Source organism: Nicotiana tomentosiformis, chromosome 1 (assembly GCF_000390325.3).
Source record: "Nicotiana tomentosiformis chromosome 1, ASM39032v3, whole genome shotgun sequence".
NCBI classification, from domain to species: Eukaryota; Viridiplantae; Streptophyta; class Magnoliopsida; order Solanales; family Solanaceae; genus Nicotiana; species Nicotiana tomentosiformis.
This window is the reverse complement of record NC_090812.1, coordinates 92,772,833-92,790,306: the sequence shown is the minus strand read 5'-3', so window position 1 is coordinate 92,790,306 and position 17,474 is coordinate 92,772,833. Positions and strand designations below refer to the sequence as shown.

Sequence of the window (17,474 nt, the reverse complement as noted above, 5' to 3'; positions counted from 1 at the left end):
AACAAACAAAAACCCATTTCTTAAACTCCGATAGTCCAATCCACAAGGTCTCATCCAAGTCAAACGCAAAAAGAAAAACAGGACCGGAGTCTGAAGAGGCGGCCATGGATACAACTAATCGACCCGCCCAAGTTGTACACAATGAGGGCCCCATCACTAACCCAAAATCAGGTATTGACCTGACAAGCAAAATTGGATTGGGCCACCACCTCCCAACCAAATCCACTACTTGAACCATACCTAATCGGAGTTTACGAGCCCAAATGATTCTACCTATCCCAATACATACACGCCCCCAACTCATCCCCTAACAGAGATCTCTACATAATCAACTTCACCACAATTCATGGATACTCAAGTGCCTCACTTGAGAAATCACTCAAACTCAAGTGACATGACACCTTTCGTCCACTCAAACAGATTCACAATTAATTACAAATCCACGGTATTAGATGCAAATACCAACGCTCAATTTGCTGAATCTGATTTGACTTGTAACTCCAATTACCCATTATGTACCAAACGCCTAACCTAATCCTTAATTTTACCTAAAGAGGTAAGGCCAGGAAGCACAAAAATGAAAAACTCCCAAAAATCACCCACCATCATGACCTACATCCCATTGCCGCTAGACCACACACCGACATCGTGGCAGGAAGTGGCACTATAGGGTCAGGGACTTGCCTATAATTTCACTATAAGGAACCAGTAGGTGACCCTAATCGTCCAAAACCCTGCGCACCTAGCAAGGGTAACAGTGGAGGCCCTGAAAAGGGCCTTGGTAGCCTTTGGCCCAAACCTCTGGCAATTGATAACCCTCAGTGGCAGCATGCATCCCAACCTAGATCCCCCATTGATCAACAACTTCATCTCTTAACAATCGATTACCTTCTTCGCAGACCCAATAGCGGAAGACCCAACGACGACTCTATAATTTGTGACTATTCAACCATCATCCCAAGAAATTTCATCGTTTTCGACTCCAACAGGGAAAAGTAAGCACCACCGCTAGGGAACATAACAAAAGAGATCAACAGAGCGCTGTAAATTGATCACGCCCAACTATGTCTTATAAAAAGGACTAAGCGATCGTTGCGAATATGTTCCGGCTAGTAAGTCCAGAGTCGAATCCCACAGGAAATTAACCTATCAAACACAACTACTAGACTCGCACAAATTCACACAATCAATCTTCAGAAATATTTAAGTAACAGATTGGGTTTTATTAACTAAATATTATGTAATGAAAATGTAATAATTAACAACTAACTACGAACGAGTTGTAAACAAGAATTGAAATGATTTAAGGTTGTGATTTCCCCTATTGTCGGAATCTTTTCCGCTACGTTTTCTACAAATTTGCCTAACTGTCGTCTTCTCTATCGACCATGAGCACTCTAACTATCGTAACTCTTTCCAAAGTAATTACCACAATTTACTAGGCATATTCTCCCGAATTACGCTAGCTGGCATTAAGTACAGCTCACTCAGATCGCATCAAGGTTTCGTTATCCCTAAACACACTTTTAAATATTTGTATTGATCCCTCATATACGTTTAGGAGTAATGTTGTTCAACAAATACCTAAATATGCACTCTCTCCCGAGTAATACATACTAAATAGGCACAGCTAATTGAGGGCCCTTCAATCAACCACAAGAATAATATAGTTGAACAAATAGAGAAAATACTGCGGCAAATTTATATTAACGTAATAAGAAAATCATCCTTCAATAGGTTCCATCAAAACCCTAGATTAGGAAGTTAGATACTCATACTGATAGTAACAATATCCCAAATATTCTGCATAATTAAAATACAGAGTAAAGATGAAAAGATGTAGAAATGATGATTCTAACTCCCAAGGAGTGATTCCACCAGCTCTTCTTGCCTCTGGCTACAAAAAAACGTCCTCCAAGTGGTGTTTTTAGGTCTATTTATATGTGTAGAAGAAACCCTAAACGTGTGGGCCGAGTCCTAGTCAAACCCGGAACGAATTAAGTCTTCAAAACTCGGATTGAACTTGGCCTCAAGCCTGGCATCGCTAGCCTAACGCCTGGAATTTGTCTGGCCTCGCCAGGCTAAAGCCTGGCCTTTGGCTGGCCTCACCAAGTCTCTCCTTTTCACTATTCTCGAGCATACTTTCAACGTTTAAGTATCCCTTTTGCTCTACTTTCATCTCCAATTCACCTACACATAAAATATACCTCATTATGCACAAATAAAGTGTAATTTATCATTAAAGCATATAAAATGCAAGGCACATAATGTACGAAACTATGGAATTATAGCCACACATCAATACCCCACACTTAAACATTGCTCGTCCTCGAGCAATCAAACTATACTTATAGATACGACTTTTTTAAGCAATTCTCCTAACTCATTACACCAAGAATTTTTAAAATAGTTTAAGCACACAAGTGTGACATCCTCGCTTCAAGATTCGACTCACAAATACCATGCCTTATTCACAATTCACTTACTTACTCTAACATGGATGTCAACAACATTACCTTTCCTTTATGAATCATGTGCCCTCACCCAATCAAATAGCTTAGTTCCACACACCATGAATTTTAAGAACATAGGAACTCAAGATAGACAAAATTCACTCGCTCTCAGAAATAACATTCATATGCCACAAATGATGCACCATAGGCTTGCCCGTAGTGTAATACTCTACTAATTGAGTTCATTTAGTCTAAGATCAAATAGGACTTTCATTGGTTGTAATGTAGGCTGCGGGTCGGGTAGGATACATTTGGATATGAGTGACTACACCTCCCTTAAGCACTTTAATAAATATACTTTAATACACATCCCATACTTATGCCCAACCAAACATTCCACCTTCACTTCAATTTATATTACCCTATATTTCTTTAAGCATAATTACAATAAGAGTCGCTACTTATCAAAGAATATTCTTTTTCCCAGCAATACAACTATTTTTTTTTCAATTCAAGCGGCTCTTACTTTTTCAAAACAATTCACCTTTCTCCTTATTTCATTAGTTCCACTCAAAAACCAAATCAACCACCCCATACTTTAACTTTTACAAAGTTCATAACAATTCAAGTGCTCATTAGAGGTGAAAAGGTTCAAATAGATGGTTAATTCAAACAATTGGGTAAGGCTTGTAGTGTGGTTGCCAAAAAAATATGATTACAGGCTCAAAGGTGTTAACTACGTTACATAACTTTTAGGCGGGTAAACTATATATATCTGGCTTAACAAAGAAATGCCTATATCACTTCTCAGACTGAACAAGACTACTATTTCGCTTTGCACACACACAGGGCAAGTTCTAGACATCAAATGCAATGCAGAGAATACATACAAAACTCACACACGCATGGCGCATAACTCACTCATGATTGGTTTCATATCGACACTCCAGTCAAAGCAGTTAAGCAAAATTAGGAATCTATGATTTAAGGTACTTATGTGAGAGTAAAAAACCGAGCCTAAGCGTCACAACTATAGTACTAACTATTTTTAAGGCATAACAAAGCTAAGAGATATTGCTACAATTAAATGCATAGATTCGTAGTTCCTACTCCTAAAAATTAAAACTAACTACGCCTAGTTCAACTAAAAGCCCCTGGAAAAGAACCGCGACCCAAAGAAAAATCAAGGGGGAATTACTACACTATCTGCACACAAAAAATCTTTTTGGTATTTTCTTTTGACTTACTTCCCTCAAGAAAAGTGTCTGGGAGATCCATCGTCGGGATGAGTCCAACTTTTTTTTTTTCTCTTTTAACGGCAATAAATAACTAAAACACATAGCCAAATCAATTACTAAACTACTAAAACACATACTAAAACAATTAACACTAAATAACTAAATGACTAAAATTAACCATGTACAAGTCCCCACCCCACACTTAGATCATGCATTGTCCTCAGTGCATGCACAAAATGACAAAACACGAAAAATGAGTAGGGTGTAAAGAAACTCCTTGATCAAGCAACGTCTTCATCCTCTGACGCTCTCCACTCCTCATCATGTTCGTCCTCCTCCTCCTCCTCATCATCTCCCTCACCATCTGACTGCTCTGGCTCAGCTTTAGACTGCTCCGGTGTGTTGATATCCTCATCATTGGGGAGTCCGTATCCATCTCCTAACCCAACCAGTTGCTGGGCATGAGCATTGAGAGGGTACCGGTGCTCCAATTCAGTCCTTTCCTCAGATGTGGCCTGTCGACCTCCTATCCTTAGCTACAAATCCATCATCCCATAGAGATGTGCCATAAAACTATCATCCCGAGCATTGCGCTCGGTACTTGTCAACAATGTCATGGCAGTCTCTTCTTTCAGCCGGAGGCTAGTGATGTCCGTTTGTCGTAGGGGCTGATCGATGGTGTGGTCAAACTCTGGCTCCTCCTCAACCTCCTCGTGTCTTAAAAACTGAGTTAGAAAATTGGCAAATGGCATACGATCGATCTTTTTACTCGTTCTGACTATAAACATCTGGTAGCAGATCAGATGACCCACATTTACCCTTTGACCCGTCATGAGGAAGTAGAGTACATAGGTCCTCTCACGGCTAATGAGTGTGTCATGATTGCACGGCAGGAGCCGTGCATTTATCAGTTTAAGCCACACTTGAGCCTCCACCCTCATCTTCTTCTTCGGAAACCTCTTGTGCCGATTAGTTATCTTATCCCGGACCCATGCTGCCGTAGAATCGGCACCACAAAGCATGTGTCTCAACTCTCTGTATGTATGCCGGCGAATGAAGTGGTCCAATGGCTCCACAGGAACATCCGGAGAACCTAAAAAATTACATATGGCCGTGGGTGAAAAATCTATCAATCGTCCACGAATCGGCACCAACTATTCAGTACTCTGTGGATCAAACCCTACATAGAATTCTTGAATACATAGCTCAACCCTATATCCTAAATGCCCCTCCAAATTGCTTGATACTTCACTTTCAAGCTGCGTTCATTGATAGCTGCTTCCGGGTGCACATGTTTAGGCCTACAACGCCTGTACCAATCCTTAGTATGCGGTGGTATGCTGTTGATGCCAAACTCCTGTTGGCCTTGTGGTTGTTGACGCATAGCTGCTATAGCTGCCATAGCTTGTACTCCACTTAGATTGGAGGTATCTCCCCCCCCCCTTTCTCTTATTTGGGGGAGGTGCTGAGGTCACCTTTACTTTAGCCGGCGCAGTGGAAGTAGCCTTGGCTTTGCCTGTGTCTTTTCTGGGAGGCATCGTTGTTCCTACACAAATAAGCAATAGTCAGATAAAACTGCATTACACACTACACATATAATTTTTCCCGACTTTCCGAGGTTACTCAGACTTCACCTCGTCTTTTTTTAATATTAGAATCAAAGAACAATACATGGGATACCCGCGAGCCACCCCACACTTAAGATTTTATCGTGGTGTATGACTTCATAACACTAGTGTATTAATCCCGGAGACTCGGGCTCCAATGGGGACAATGAATGCTATTGAGGCATTATATCAAACACTTAACATGCATTAGTGCCATGGGATTTCTTATGGACATGAGGGATTGCCTCATCCTCCCAAATCGGCTTGGGGGTTCCGTACTACCACATGTTTTCATAATCGCAGCACCATTCCTATGAGGTTTCATGGGGTTGGGGCACACAAACTCAATACCACAATGAAGAACAACCACCAATGTTTTTGTGTAATTGTATACCTGTACCTCTCTCGAAATTACAAAGGAAAGAGATTAAATCATACCTTTGAAGCTTTTGAGAGGAGGAAGCTGCCTGAGAATTTCTGATTAGTGTAAAAGAATAGCAAGACTAAACTTGACTTCAATGGTGATGGGGGAGACCACTATGGCAATGTGTTGTTGAGTGTTTGTGGGTGAGGGCAATTCATGCAGTGTGTTTGGTTGAGAGCAACGATGATGAGAAGATGTGTGTGCTTGTGAATTTCTTTTCTAAAGCTTGATGTGTTTTTGGTTTAAGTGAGGTTAGGATTGTTTGTATTGTGTTCAGTGTTTAGGGCATGTAATGTGAGGAGGTTCGACTAAAATAACTAAAACTGGGCCGAAATAACTTACCTGGCATCGCCTGGCCCAGTACCTAGCATTAGCCCGGCGTTACCAGCTTAAGGCTAAGCAGACCCTGGCGTTAGCCAGGCATCGCCAGCCTAAGGCCAAGCAGACCCTGGCGTTAGCCACGCGTCGCCAGCCTAAAGCCAAGCAGAACCCGGCGTTAGCCAGGCGTCGCCAGCCTAAGGCCAAGCAAATCCAGGCGTCGCCAGCCCCAGCGCCTGGTGTACATCAGGTGATGCTGAAACCCTGTTCGACTTGCCCAACTCGCCTGCAAACTTGTTAGTACCTAAAAACAAAACAAAAAAAAGGAAAAATTCTAACTACACTAAAAATCAACTACGAATTGGGTTGCCTCCCAACAAGCGCCTGATTTAATGACGTGGCATGACGCAGATAATTGCACTTAATGCTCGCTTAACCTTGGTGGCTCGAGCAAATGAGTCACCAACACTACCTTCGCATCTTCCATGCCCAAATAATGTTTTAATCTGTGCCCATTGACTCTAAACGTGCGAGATTCATTTGATGTAGCAATCTCTATGGCTCCGGTGGGGTGAATCTCCACCACACTAAATGGTCCCGACCATCCAGACTTTAACTTACCCGGGAAAAACCTTTACCTCGAGTTGTATAGTAATACCTTATCTCCGAGTTTAAAACTCCGCTCAAGAATATTTTTATCGTGCATTATTTTCATTCTCTCCTTGTATAATATTGTGCTCTCAAAAGCGTGGTAACGAAATTCATCAAGCTCGTGCAACTCTGTGACTCTACTTGTGCCCACAGCTTCTATATCAAGATTCAACTGTCGTAGTGTCCATAAAGCTCTATGCTCCAACTCCACTGGTAGGTGACATGCCTTCCCAAATACCAATTTATATGGCGTCATACCAATCAGAGTTTTGAAAGTGGTATGATAGGCCCAGAGTGCATCATCTAACTTTCTTGCCCAATCCATTCTTGTAGCATTCACAGTCTTTGTCAAAAGACTCTTTATCTCTCTGTTAGACACTTCTACTTGCCCACTCATTTGTGGATGATATGGGGTGGCAACTTTGTGATGTACACCATACTTTTCTAACAGCTTTGCAAAGGCTTGATTACAGAAGTGAGTGCCTCCGTCACTGATTATCGCCCTTGGAGTGCCAAATCGGGTGAATATATTCTTTCTCAAAAAGCCAAATACTCCCTTAACATTATTTGTCGGGAGCGCTGCAGCCTCCACCCATTTTGACACATAGTCCACAGCTACGAGTATGTATTTGTTGCTATATGAGCTGACGAAAGGCCCCATGAAATAGATTCCCCACACGTCAAACACTTCTACCTCTTGAATTGGGTTCATAGGCATCTCATGTCGGCGGGAAATATTCCCTGTTCGTTGGCATTCGTCACAACCTTTCACCCATAAGTGTGCATCTTTGAATACTGTCGGCCAGTAGAAGCCCGATTCCAGCACTTTGGTGGCGGTCCTTACTCCCCCGAAGTGGCCACCATATGGTGATGCATGACAAGCCTGCAAAACAGAAGATTGGTCTATCTCGGGGATACATCTCCAGATCATGTTATCAACACAAATCCTGAACCGGTAAGGCTCATCCCAATAATACATGTGACAGTCACGAAATAACTTTTTCTTTTGAATAGAGGAAAGATCATAGGGGACAATACCGCTTGCCAGGTAGTTTGCAATGTCTGCATACCATGGCACTTCCTCCAATGTCACTGCTAGCAATTGTTCATCTGGGAATGTCTCAGTTATATCTTCTACCTTGACTTTCTTTTCAGCTCCCTCCAACCTTGAAAGGTGGTCTGTCACTTGGTTCTCTGCCCCTTTTCTATCGCGGATCTCCAAATCAAATTCTTATAGCAAAAGAACCCAACGGATCAAGCGTGGCTTTGACTCCTTCTTTGCTATCAGGTACCTAAGTGCTGCATGGTCAGTATAAACAATCACTTTTGAACCAATCAAATAAGATCTGAATTTGTCGAATGCAAACACCACACCCAACATTTCTTTCTCAGTCATGGTACAATTGAGTTGTGCATCGCTTAGCGTTCTGCTTGCATAGTAAATTGAGTGCACCAGTTTGTCCTTCCGCTGCCCCAGGACTGCTCCTATAGCATAGTCACTCGTATCACACATGAGCTCAAATGATTGCTCCCAACGATGATTGGTGCAGTCACCAGTCTCCTTTTCAGCTCCTCAAATGCTAACCTGCAGTCATTAGAAAACACAAAAGAATGATCCTTTTCAAGGAGTTTACATAAAGGATTAGCAATTTTAGAGAAATCTTTTATAAATCGCCTGTAGAACCCGGCGTGCCCAAGGAAACTTCTTAATGCCTTAACTGAAGTGGGTGGTGGCAACTTCTCAATCACCTAAACCTTATCATGGTCAACTTCAATACCCTTACTGGGCACTCGATGCCCCGGCACTATGCCTTCTTGTACCATAAAATGGCACTTCTCCCAGTTCAGCACTAAATTTATCTCCACACATCTTTTCAACACTCTTCTTAAATTGTGCAAATAGTCTTCGAACGAATCCCCCACCACAAAGAAATCATCCATAAAGACTTCCATAATATCTTCAACCATGTCAGTGAAAATGGCTAACATACACCTTTGAAAGGTGGCCGGTGCATTGCATAAGCCAAACGGCATTCTCCGAAAGGCAAAGATACCATACGAATAAGTGAATGATGTCTTCTCTCTATCCTCAGGGGCTATGGAAATCTGATTGTACCCCGAATACCCATCCAAAAAGCAAAAGTGAGACCTCCATGCCAGTCTATCCAACATTTGGTCAATGAATGGTAAAGGAAAATGGTCTTTTCGGGTGGCTATGTTCAGTTTTCTATAATCCATACAAATTCGCCAACCCGTAACTGTACGAGTTGAGATCAATTCATTATTCTCATTGGACACTACAGTCATTTCCACCCTTCTTTGGAACACACTGAACTGGGCTAAGCCAGTTACTGTCAGAGATTGGGAAGATGATTCCCGCATCTAACCACTTGATCACTTCTTTCTTCACCACTTCTTTCATGTTGGGGTTTAGCCTTCTTTGATGTTCTATGGAAGGTTTGTGCCCATCTTCCAGTAGAATCTTATGCATACAAAATGTCGGGCTGATCCCCCTAATATTTGTAATGGTCCAGCCAATTGCAGTCTTGCATTCCATTAACACCTACAAAAGTTGTTCTACCTGCACATCTAACAAACTAGATGAGATAATAACAGGTAAAGTGGATTTAGGTCCCAAGAAAGCGTACCTGAGGTGAGACGGTAACGGTTTTAGTTCCAACTGTGGTGGCTCTTCAATTGACGGCTTAACTGGAGGTGTTTTTTTTTCTTCTAAGTGTAAGGGCTCGAATTCGAGTTCTCTTTTCCAGTACCATCGCCCTTCAAGGGCCAAAATCCACTCTGCCAAGTTTTCACCATTCATTTCTTCTAAGTTCATGAGGCATGCTACTAGAGGGTCTTTTGCATTCAGAGTCTCATCTTCCTCCTCCAAGATCATATCAACAACTTCTATCAGAGAGCAGTTAGCAAACTTACTGGGTCGCCGCATAGATTTCTGCACGTTAAACGTTATCTCTTCATCGTTCAATCTCATCTTTAGCTCTCCAGTTTCACCATCAATTAGGGCTCTCCCAGTGGCCAAGAATGGCCTTCCCAAAATTATGGGAATCTCCTCGTCAACCCGGCAGTCTAAAATGACAAAATCTGCTGGGAAAACAAACTTCCCCACCTGTACTAATACATCATCAAGTATACCAGAGGGCCTCTTCACTATCCAGGCGGCCAGCTGTAATAACATAGACGTGGGTCTAGCTCTTCCAATGCCTAACCTTTTGTAGATAGTCAAGGGCATCAAGTTTATGCTTGCCCCCAAATCACAAAGTGCCTTAGCAAATGCATAGTTGCCTATTGTGCATGTGATTGTGAAACTCCCTGGATCAGATAACTTCTCAGTTATGGGTCTTATCACAACAACACTACATGTTTGAGTCAGTGTAACCATGGCTAAGTCTTGAAAGTCAAACTTACGAGACATCAAGTCCTTCATCATTTTTGCATAACCAGGCATTTCCTTTAAGGCGTCAATCAATGGAATGTTTACCTGAATTTGCTTCAACATCTCCAAGAAATTCTTATATTGCTCATCTTTTTGATATTTGGCCAATCTTTGGGGGAAGGGTGCTGGAGGCCACTTCTTTCCTGTGATTTTATTTTAAACCTGCTCTGGCACTGTATCTGCTGCCTTCTTTTGCTCTGACTCAGTTTCCATCGCGACTTCTTTTTCTTTGATTGTTTCAGTTGGCACATATTATACCGTCACCTCTGTTAGCCTTGTTGAGTCATCTATCTCGATGGGTACTGGCACAAGTGTTTTAGTAGGCCGGCTTTCGCGAGCCATCCTTTGCTCCAGATCTAGGTCTCTACCATTTCGTAGACTCACTGCCATAAGCTATTTCGGGACCTATTCTTTTGGATTAACTTGTGTATCTGTAGGTAATGTCCCTTGGGGACGATTGTTTAAGGCCATAGAAATCTGTCCTAATTGAATCTCAATACCCTTTATCGCTGATTCATGCGAGTCTACCCTCTATTGCATTTTTCCCGTGGACCCAATCAATTGTTGCAGCATTCTGTTGTTGCTGTCTAGAATTCCCTCAAGTTTAGTAAACCCATCATTTGGTCTCATAATCTGTTGTTGTTGAGGTTGTTGATAAGCCAGCTGCTGATTTTGCTGGATGTAGCCCTGTTGCCTTTGGTAAGGCGCAACTTGACCCATTGGTCGCATAACTCCAGGATTGTTGTTGTTATTGTACTGCTGCTGCGCTGGTCTATATTGTTGATTATGTTGACCCCAATTCAGACCACCTTGTCTCTGTCCCCCATAGTTGGCTACATAATTCAATTCTTCATGATATTGGTAGTTGTCACCTTCCGCACTCCACGAGCAAACATATGGTTGGTTAATGCATGGTGTACATAATCCCTTATTAGTTGTGTCAACTATGTGAACCTGCTGCTTCTGGCCTGATTCATCAATCTTTTTGGTGAGGATACTCATTTGTGCCATTAGAGTGGCCACATTCTCAGCTATAGAGTTGTTTGGGTCCAACGCCACTGAGTAAACTACCGGAGTGATCGTGGATGCTCTTGTCATCCATCCTGAGTTTTGTGCCATCTTATCAAGTAGGATCTTGCATTCGGCGAATGTTTTACTCAGAAATGCTCCACCTGCTGAAGCATCAACATTGGCCTTTAAGCTGTCAGCCAGTCCCATGTAGAATCTCTGCCCCAACATATGATCTAGAATACCATGATGTGGACACTTAACCAGTATGCCCTTGAACCTCTCCCACATTTTTTGTAGTGTTTCTATTGGTCTCTGCCTGTAGCTCAATATATCATCAATCTGTTGGGCAGTTTTATTTGGTGGGTAGAATTTGTTCAAAAATTGCTTGACTAATTCCTCCCAAGTAGTGATGGAATTTATGGGAAGTGAATTAAGCAAAGTGTGAGCTTCTCATGTCGGTGAGAATGGGAACATCAAAAGCTTTATTGCATCTGGTATTACGTTAGGTTGCCTTTGCGTTAAACATATTAACAGGAAATTCTTTAGGTGCTGCTGAGGATCTTCAATGTGTGACCCTGAGAACAGTCCCTTGTTCTGCAACAAATGTATCATGTTATTTGTGATTTGGAATGATTCTGCTTGTATCTGAGGGACTGCAATTGCGGTTGCCAGATTGTCGGCGGTGGGTTGTGCCCAATCATATAATATTGTTTCTGGTACAAGAGGCATCACACCCCAAATGTTTGGTTCATTCTCATTGTTTCTGTTGTTTATTGGATTTTCTATTCCGTCAGCCATGTTTGGTTCGATTTATTCTCTCGAGTTTCGTTGTTGTTTGCTTCTCTTGTTTGCACGATTTAGTACATTGAAAACTTTCTCAGGATTTGATATCGATTCAAGCAATTCACCAGTTCTTGAGGAATTCCTAGGCATGCACCTGTAACACCCAAGACTACAAATGTTAAAATTTCAATGTATTTGGTTTAGAATGGAGAAAATTGACTACACTAAGAATTCTAGCACTTTTTTTTAGCTGCAATTAATAACACCATTAATTCCCTGGCAACGGCGCCAAAATTTGATCACGCCCAACTATGCCTTATAAAAAGGACTAAGCGGTCGTTGCAAATATATTCCGGCTAGTAAGTCCGGAGTCAAATCCCACAGGGAATTAATCTATCAAACACAGCTACTAGACTCGCACAAATTCACACAATCAATCTTCAGAAATATTTAAGTAACAGATTGGGTTTTATTAACTAAATATTACGTAATGAAAATATAATAATTAACAACTAACTACGAACGAGTTGTAAACAAGAATTGGAATGATCTAAGGTTGTGATTTCCCCTATTGTCGGAATCTTTTCTTCTACGTTTTCTAAAAATTTGCCTAAGTCTTCCCTATCGACCATGAGCAATCTAACTGTTGTAACTCTCTCTCAAGTAATTGCCATAATTTACTAGGAATATTCTCCCAAATTACGCTAGTTGGCATTAAGTACAGCTCACTCAGATCACATCAAGGTTTCGTTATCCCTAAATCCACCTTTAAACCTCTGTATTGATCCCTCATATACGTTTAGGAGTGACGTTGTTCAACAACTACCTAAATATGCACTCTCTCCCGAGTAATACATACTAAATAGGCACAGCTAATTGAGGGCCCTTCAATCAACCACAAGAATAATATAGTTGAACAAATAGAGAAAATACTACGGCAAATTTATATTAACATAACAAGAAAATCATCCTTCAATAGGTTCCATCAAAACACTAGATTAGGAAGTTAGCTACTCATACTCATGGTAACAATATCCTAAATATTTTGCATAATTAAAATACAGAGTAAAGATGTAGAAATGATGATTCTAACTCCCAAGGGGTGATTCCACCAGCTCTTCTTGCCTCTGGCTGCAAAAAACGTCCTCCAAGTGGTGTTTTTATGTCTATTTATATGTGTAAAAAAAATCCTAAATGTGTGGGCCGAGTCCTAGTCAAACCCGGAACGAATTAAGTCTTCAAAACTCTGATTGGACTTGGCCTCAGGCCTGGCATCGCCAGCCTAACGCCTGGAATTTGGCTGGCCTCGCCAGGCTAAAGCCTGGTTCAGCCTGGCCTTTGGCTGGCCTCGCCTGGTTCAGCCTGGCTTTTGGCTGGCCTCGCCAAGTCTCTCATTTTCACTGTTCTCTAGCACACTTTCAACGTTAAGTATCTCTTTTGCTCTACTTTCATCTCCAATTTACCTACACATAAAATAGACTCCATTATGCATGTTCAGCCTGGCTTTTGGCTGGCCTTGCCAAGTCTCTCATTTTCACTGTTCTCTAGCACACTTTCAACGTTAAGTATCTCTTTTGCTCTACTTTCATCTCCAATTTACCTACACATAAAATAGACTCCATTATGCATAAATAAAGTGTAATTTATCATTAAAGCATATAAAATGCAAGGCACATAATGTACGAAACTATGGAATTATATCCACATATCATAAATATTAAAAGGAAAAATAACCATGGAGGTGTAAGTATGGACCACTCTGAACGGACTCACTCCTACTAGACTCTATCAGCGTGATAGAGTTTAGTGTGGAGAGCAGCGAGATCCTAGTTCTCCTATGCCCTAGGACCTTGACCAAGTATGGAGTGGGTCTGGGATGTCGCCAAAGTCCTAGAGTGATCAAGCCTCTGTTGACATTAACCCCTGTGCTGAGCATGAGAAATCAAGGAAAAGAAGAATACTGTGATGGCTCCTCATGGGACAGAGAAGGCACAGAGAACAAAATTCCCCACCAAACCAACCCCCCTCATAAATTACATCATATGGAATATTAGGAATGGGAACAATGTTGACTTCAAGAGGCACTGTCTTGCCATGATTCAAATGCATAAACCAGCCATGCTGGTGCTGCTAGAAATTAGAATGGCAGATCCCAAGAAGCTAACTGAAGAAATGCATTTTGACTTGTTAATTCAGTCCCTAACAGTAGGCTTCTCTAGTTGGATAGTTTTGATATGGAAGGCAGACTGTGTGCAAGTAGCTGATGTGTCCACTGCTCCCCAAGGTATTCATGCCATGGTTAAGGTATTACCCTCTCATACTCCCTGGCTTTTTTCATCTATTTATGCTAGCAATTTGTTAACTGAAATAAGACTATTGTGGGAAAACTTAGTTGTTATCTCTAGGAATTATCTGGGAACTGGTTTGTAGGAGATGACTTTAATAAAGTTTTGAAAGCTAGAGATAAGTTTGGGGGTAATACCATCAACCCTAATAGAAGTAACCTTTTTTGAAACTTTCTCAATGAATGCAAAACTGGTAGACCTATGATACAAAGGTAGTAAATACACATGGACAAATAAAAGATATAAAAACAAGAGCAGTCTAATTTTAGAGAGAGTTGATAGATGCTTTGCTAATGACTGTTGGATATCTCAGTACCCTAGAGGCATGTGTATCCCACCTCCTTAGGACCCACTCTGATCACTGCTCATTGCAAATAAAGCTACAAGAGAATTATGTCAATACCACCAACAAAGTCTTTAGGTTTGAATCCATGTGGATTAGCTACCCATCTTTCCCCAATATCATCACTGAGGCTTTTCCTCCAAACTCTCCTCTAATTCAATTAACCCAGACCTTCAATAACATAGTCACCCAGTGGAATAGACACACTTTTGGCAATATCTTCCAAAAAAAAAGAATTTTGGCCAAATTAGCTGGAATCCACAAATCTCCCAGCTATCAGTTTAGTGACTTCCTTTTGAATCTAGAAGGTAGACTGATCAAAGAACTTGACTCAATCCTCAAAAAGGAGGAAGATTTCTGGAAACTGAAATCAAGAGTCAGTTGACTACTTGAGGGTGATGTCAACACTAGGTTCTTTCACACTTCTACTCTCAATAGGAGAAGGAGAAATAAAATCTTGTCCTTAAAATATGATAGTGGGAATTTGCAATATGAACATGAGGAAATAAAAGAATCCATCCTGAACTATTTCAGATCCATCTATACCTCATCCCATACTCAAGCCCCTCTCAACACAACCAGTCATGTTGGACAGCCCCACATACTTTTCAACTTTCAAAGAGATAACCTGGACACACCCTTAAGGGAAATTGAGATTAAAATGGCTATTTTCTCCTTCAAGCCTTCAAAGCACATGGGCAAGATGGGTTACATCCTTTATTCTATCAAAAATACTTAAACATAGTGGGAAGTTAGTGATTGACTTATGTAAATATATTTTGACACCCATATTATGCATGAAACCATGAATGAGACCCTGTTATGCCTCATCCCTTAGTGCCCCCATGCCACTATGCTAAAAAACTTCAGACCTATATGACTTTGCAATACCATCTACAAAACTGTCACAAAGGTCATTGCCAATAGGATTAAACCACTCCTCCCTGATATAATTGGCCCTATCCATGCCAGCTTCTTATCCAATAGGAGGGCAACTGATAATGCCATTATTGTCCAAGAATACATCACTCGCTTTGATAAGATGAGAGGGAATCAGGCCAACATGATCCTCAAAATAGATTTGGATAAAGCCTTTGACAGACTGTAGTGGTATTTCATTAGAGACACTCTCCAGACTTTCAATTTTCCACATGGCCTAACCAAGCTAATCCTATCATGCATCAATTCTTCCTCCATATTTATTCTGGTAAATGGTGGAAAAACTGACACCTTCAAACCAACTAAGGGAATTAGGCAAGGGGACCCCATCTCTCCATATCTATTCATCGTGTGCACGGAGAGACTCTCTAGGCTAATTGACAGTGCAATTTATGATAAGCAATGGCTTTCCATCAACATCAGTAGGTATGACCATAAGATATCCCATCTCGTCTTTGCTGCTGACCTGACCCTTTTTGCAAAGGCAAACACCAGAAACTGCAAAACAACTACCACAATTCTGCAGTCCTTTAATGAAGCATCTGGGAAACAAGTCAACCTCACAAAGTCTAGGGCGCTCTTATCCTCTAACTGCAAACCTGACACCATGGAGAACCTTACAAGTGCACTTTCCATTCAAGCTACAACCTCTTTTGGAAAATATCTGGGCTTCCCAATGTTCCACAAGAGACCTTCCAGTAGTGATTTTCAGTTCATAATTGACAATATGCAATCTAAGCTGGCTGGCTGGAAAATAAATTATCTAAACATGACTGGAAGGGTAACTCTGGCCAAAGTTTCCCTAAGTAGCATATCAAGCCATGTCATGCAATTCATCAAGCTACCTATTAAAACAATCAAGCTAATGGACAGAATCCAAAGGAATTTTATTTGGGGTAATACTCCAAATAAGAAGCCACCTGGTTAACTTGGATAGAGTCATTACTCACAAATACCATGGGGGGATGGGTCTACAGAAAGTGGATTGCAAAACCAAGGACTCTCATGCTGGCCTTGCCTGGAGAATTTTCTATAACACTTCTAGCCTTTGGGCAAGAGTCCTTATCTCCAAGCACTGTATCTGGAATCATACTCCTAAAAAACCTAAATCTCTAATCTAGCAATGTATCCTCAAGGGTTGAGATACATATAGTAAGGCTAGCAGATGGGTGGTTCATAAAGGAAACAAGGTAAGCTTCCTTAATGATGCTTAGATTCCAAACAATCCAACCATCAAGGACATGATTGAGGGTCCCCTAACTCAAAATTACCTTAATGCCAAGGTGGATACTATCTACAATTATGGGGCATGCAATATCTCTTCTATCTCCCTGAATCTCCCTGATAGTATCATAAATTTGATCAAATTCACCTTCATCCTTACAAACACTGTCAAGGACGACAAGTTAATTTGGGGGCTGACACATAATGGCTCCTGTAAAGTTCCAATAATTTTTACAATTAATTCCGGCAAAATTAGAGTTTAAAAATATAATTTATATCATCTCGAGTCAAAGGGACCCACACGAGTGTAGCAAGGCCATCTCAAATAATTGAAAATACTAAGTTATAGTTATTAAAGTGCATGGACTAATGCACATGAGAGGAGGTTGGGAAAAATAAGATATTAACTTGAAAAATATTTAAATTTCAAATGAGTGAATACTTAGACTAAGATTTTTAAGAACTGATTGTAAAATAATTGGTTAAATGCTGAAATTATGTGGGGAGACAAGAGAATAAAATAATGGAACAAAGGAAAAAAGGATTATTGTTGATTACCTAAGGGAATAAAGAAAGTAATGGAACGAGCTAAGGCACAAGGTAGTGAAGTGCCAAAGTAGAGCCCAACTTGGCGTCCATGATAAATCGAAGGCGACAGGTCGCGCATGTCCCAGCATGCCACAA

The 17,474-nt window shown here is 41.0% G+C and overlaps 1 protein-coding gene across 1 annotated transcript; it reads right to left on the bottom strand.

Annotated features, from left to right (window-relative positions):
- Positions 1-9,254: 9,254 nt before the first annotated feature.
- On the bottom strand, positions 9,255-10,358 carry LOC138907206 (uncharacterized). The gene is made up of 2 exons (XM_070197583.1): positions 10,308-10,358; positions 9,255-10,160 (listed from the first exon to the last, which is right to left on the bottom strand). The coding sequence occupies exons 1-2, from the start codon at positions 10,356-10,358 to the stop codon at positions 9,255-9,257; spliced, it is 957 nt and encodes a 318-aa protein (XP_070053684.1).
- Between the last annotated feature and the right edge of the window lie 7,116 nt (positions 10,359-17,474).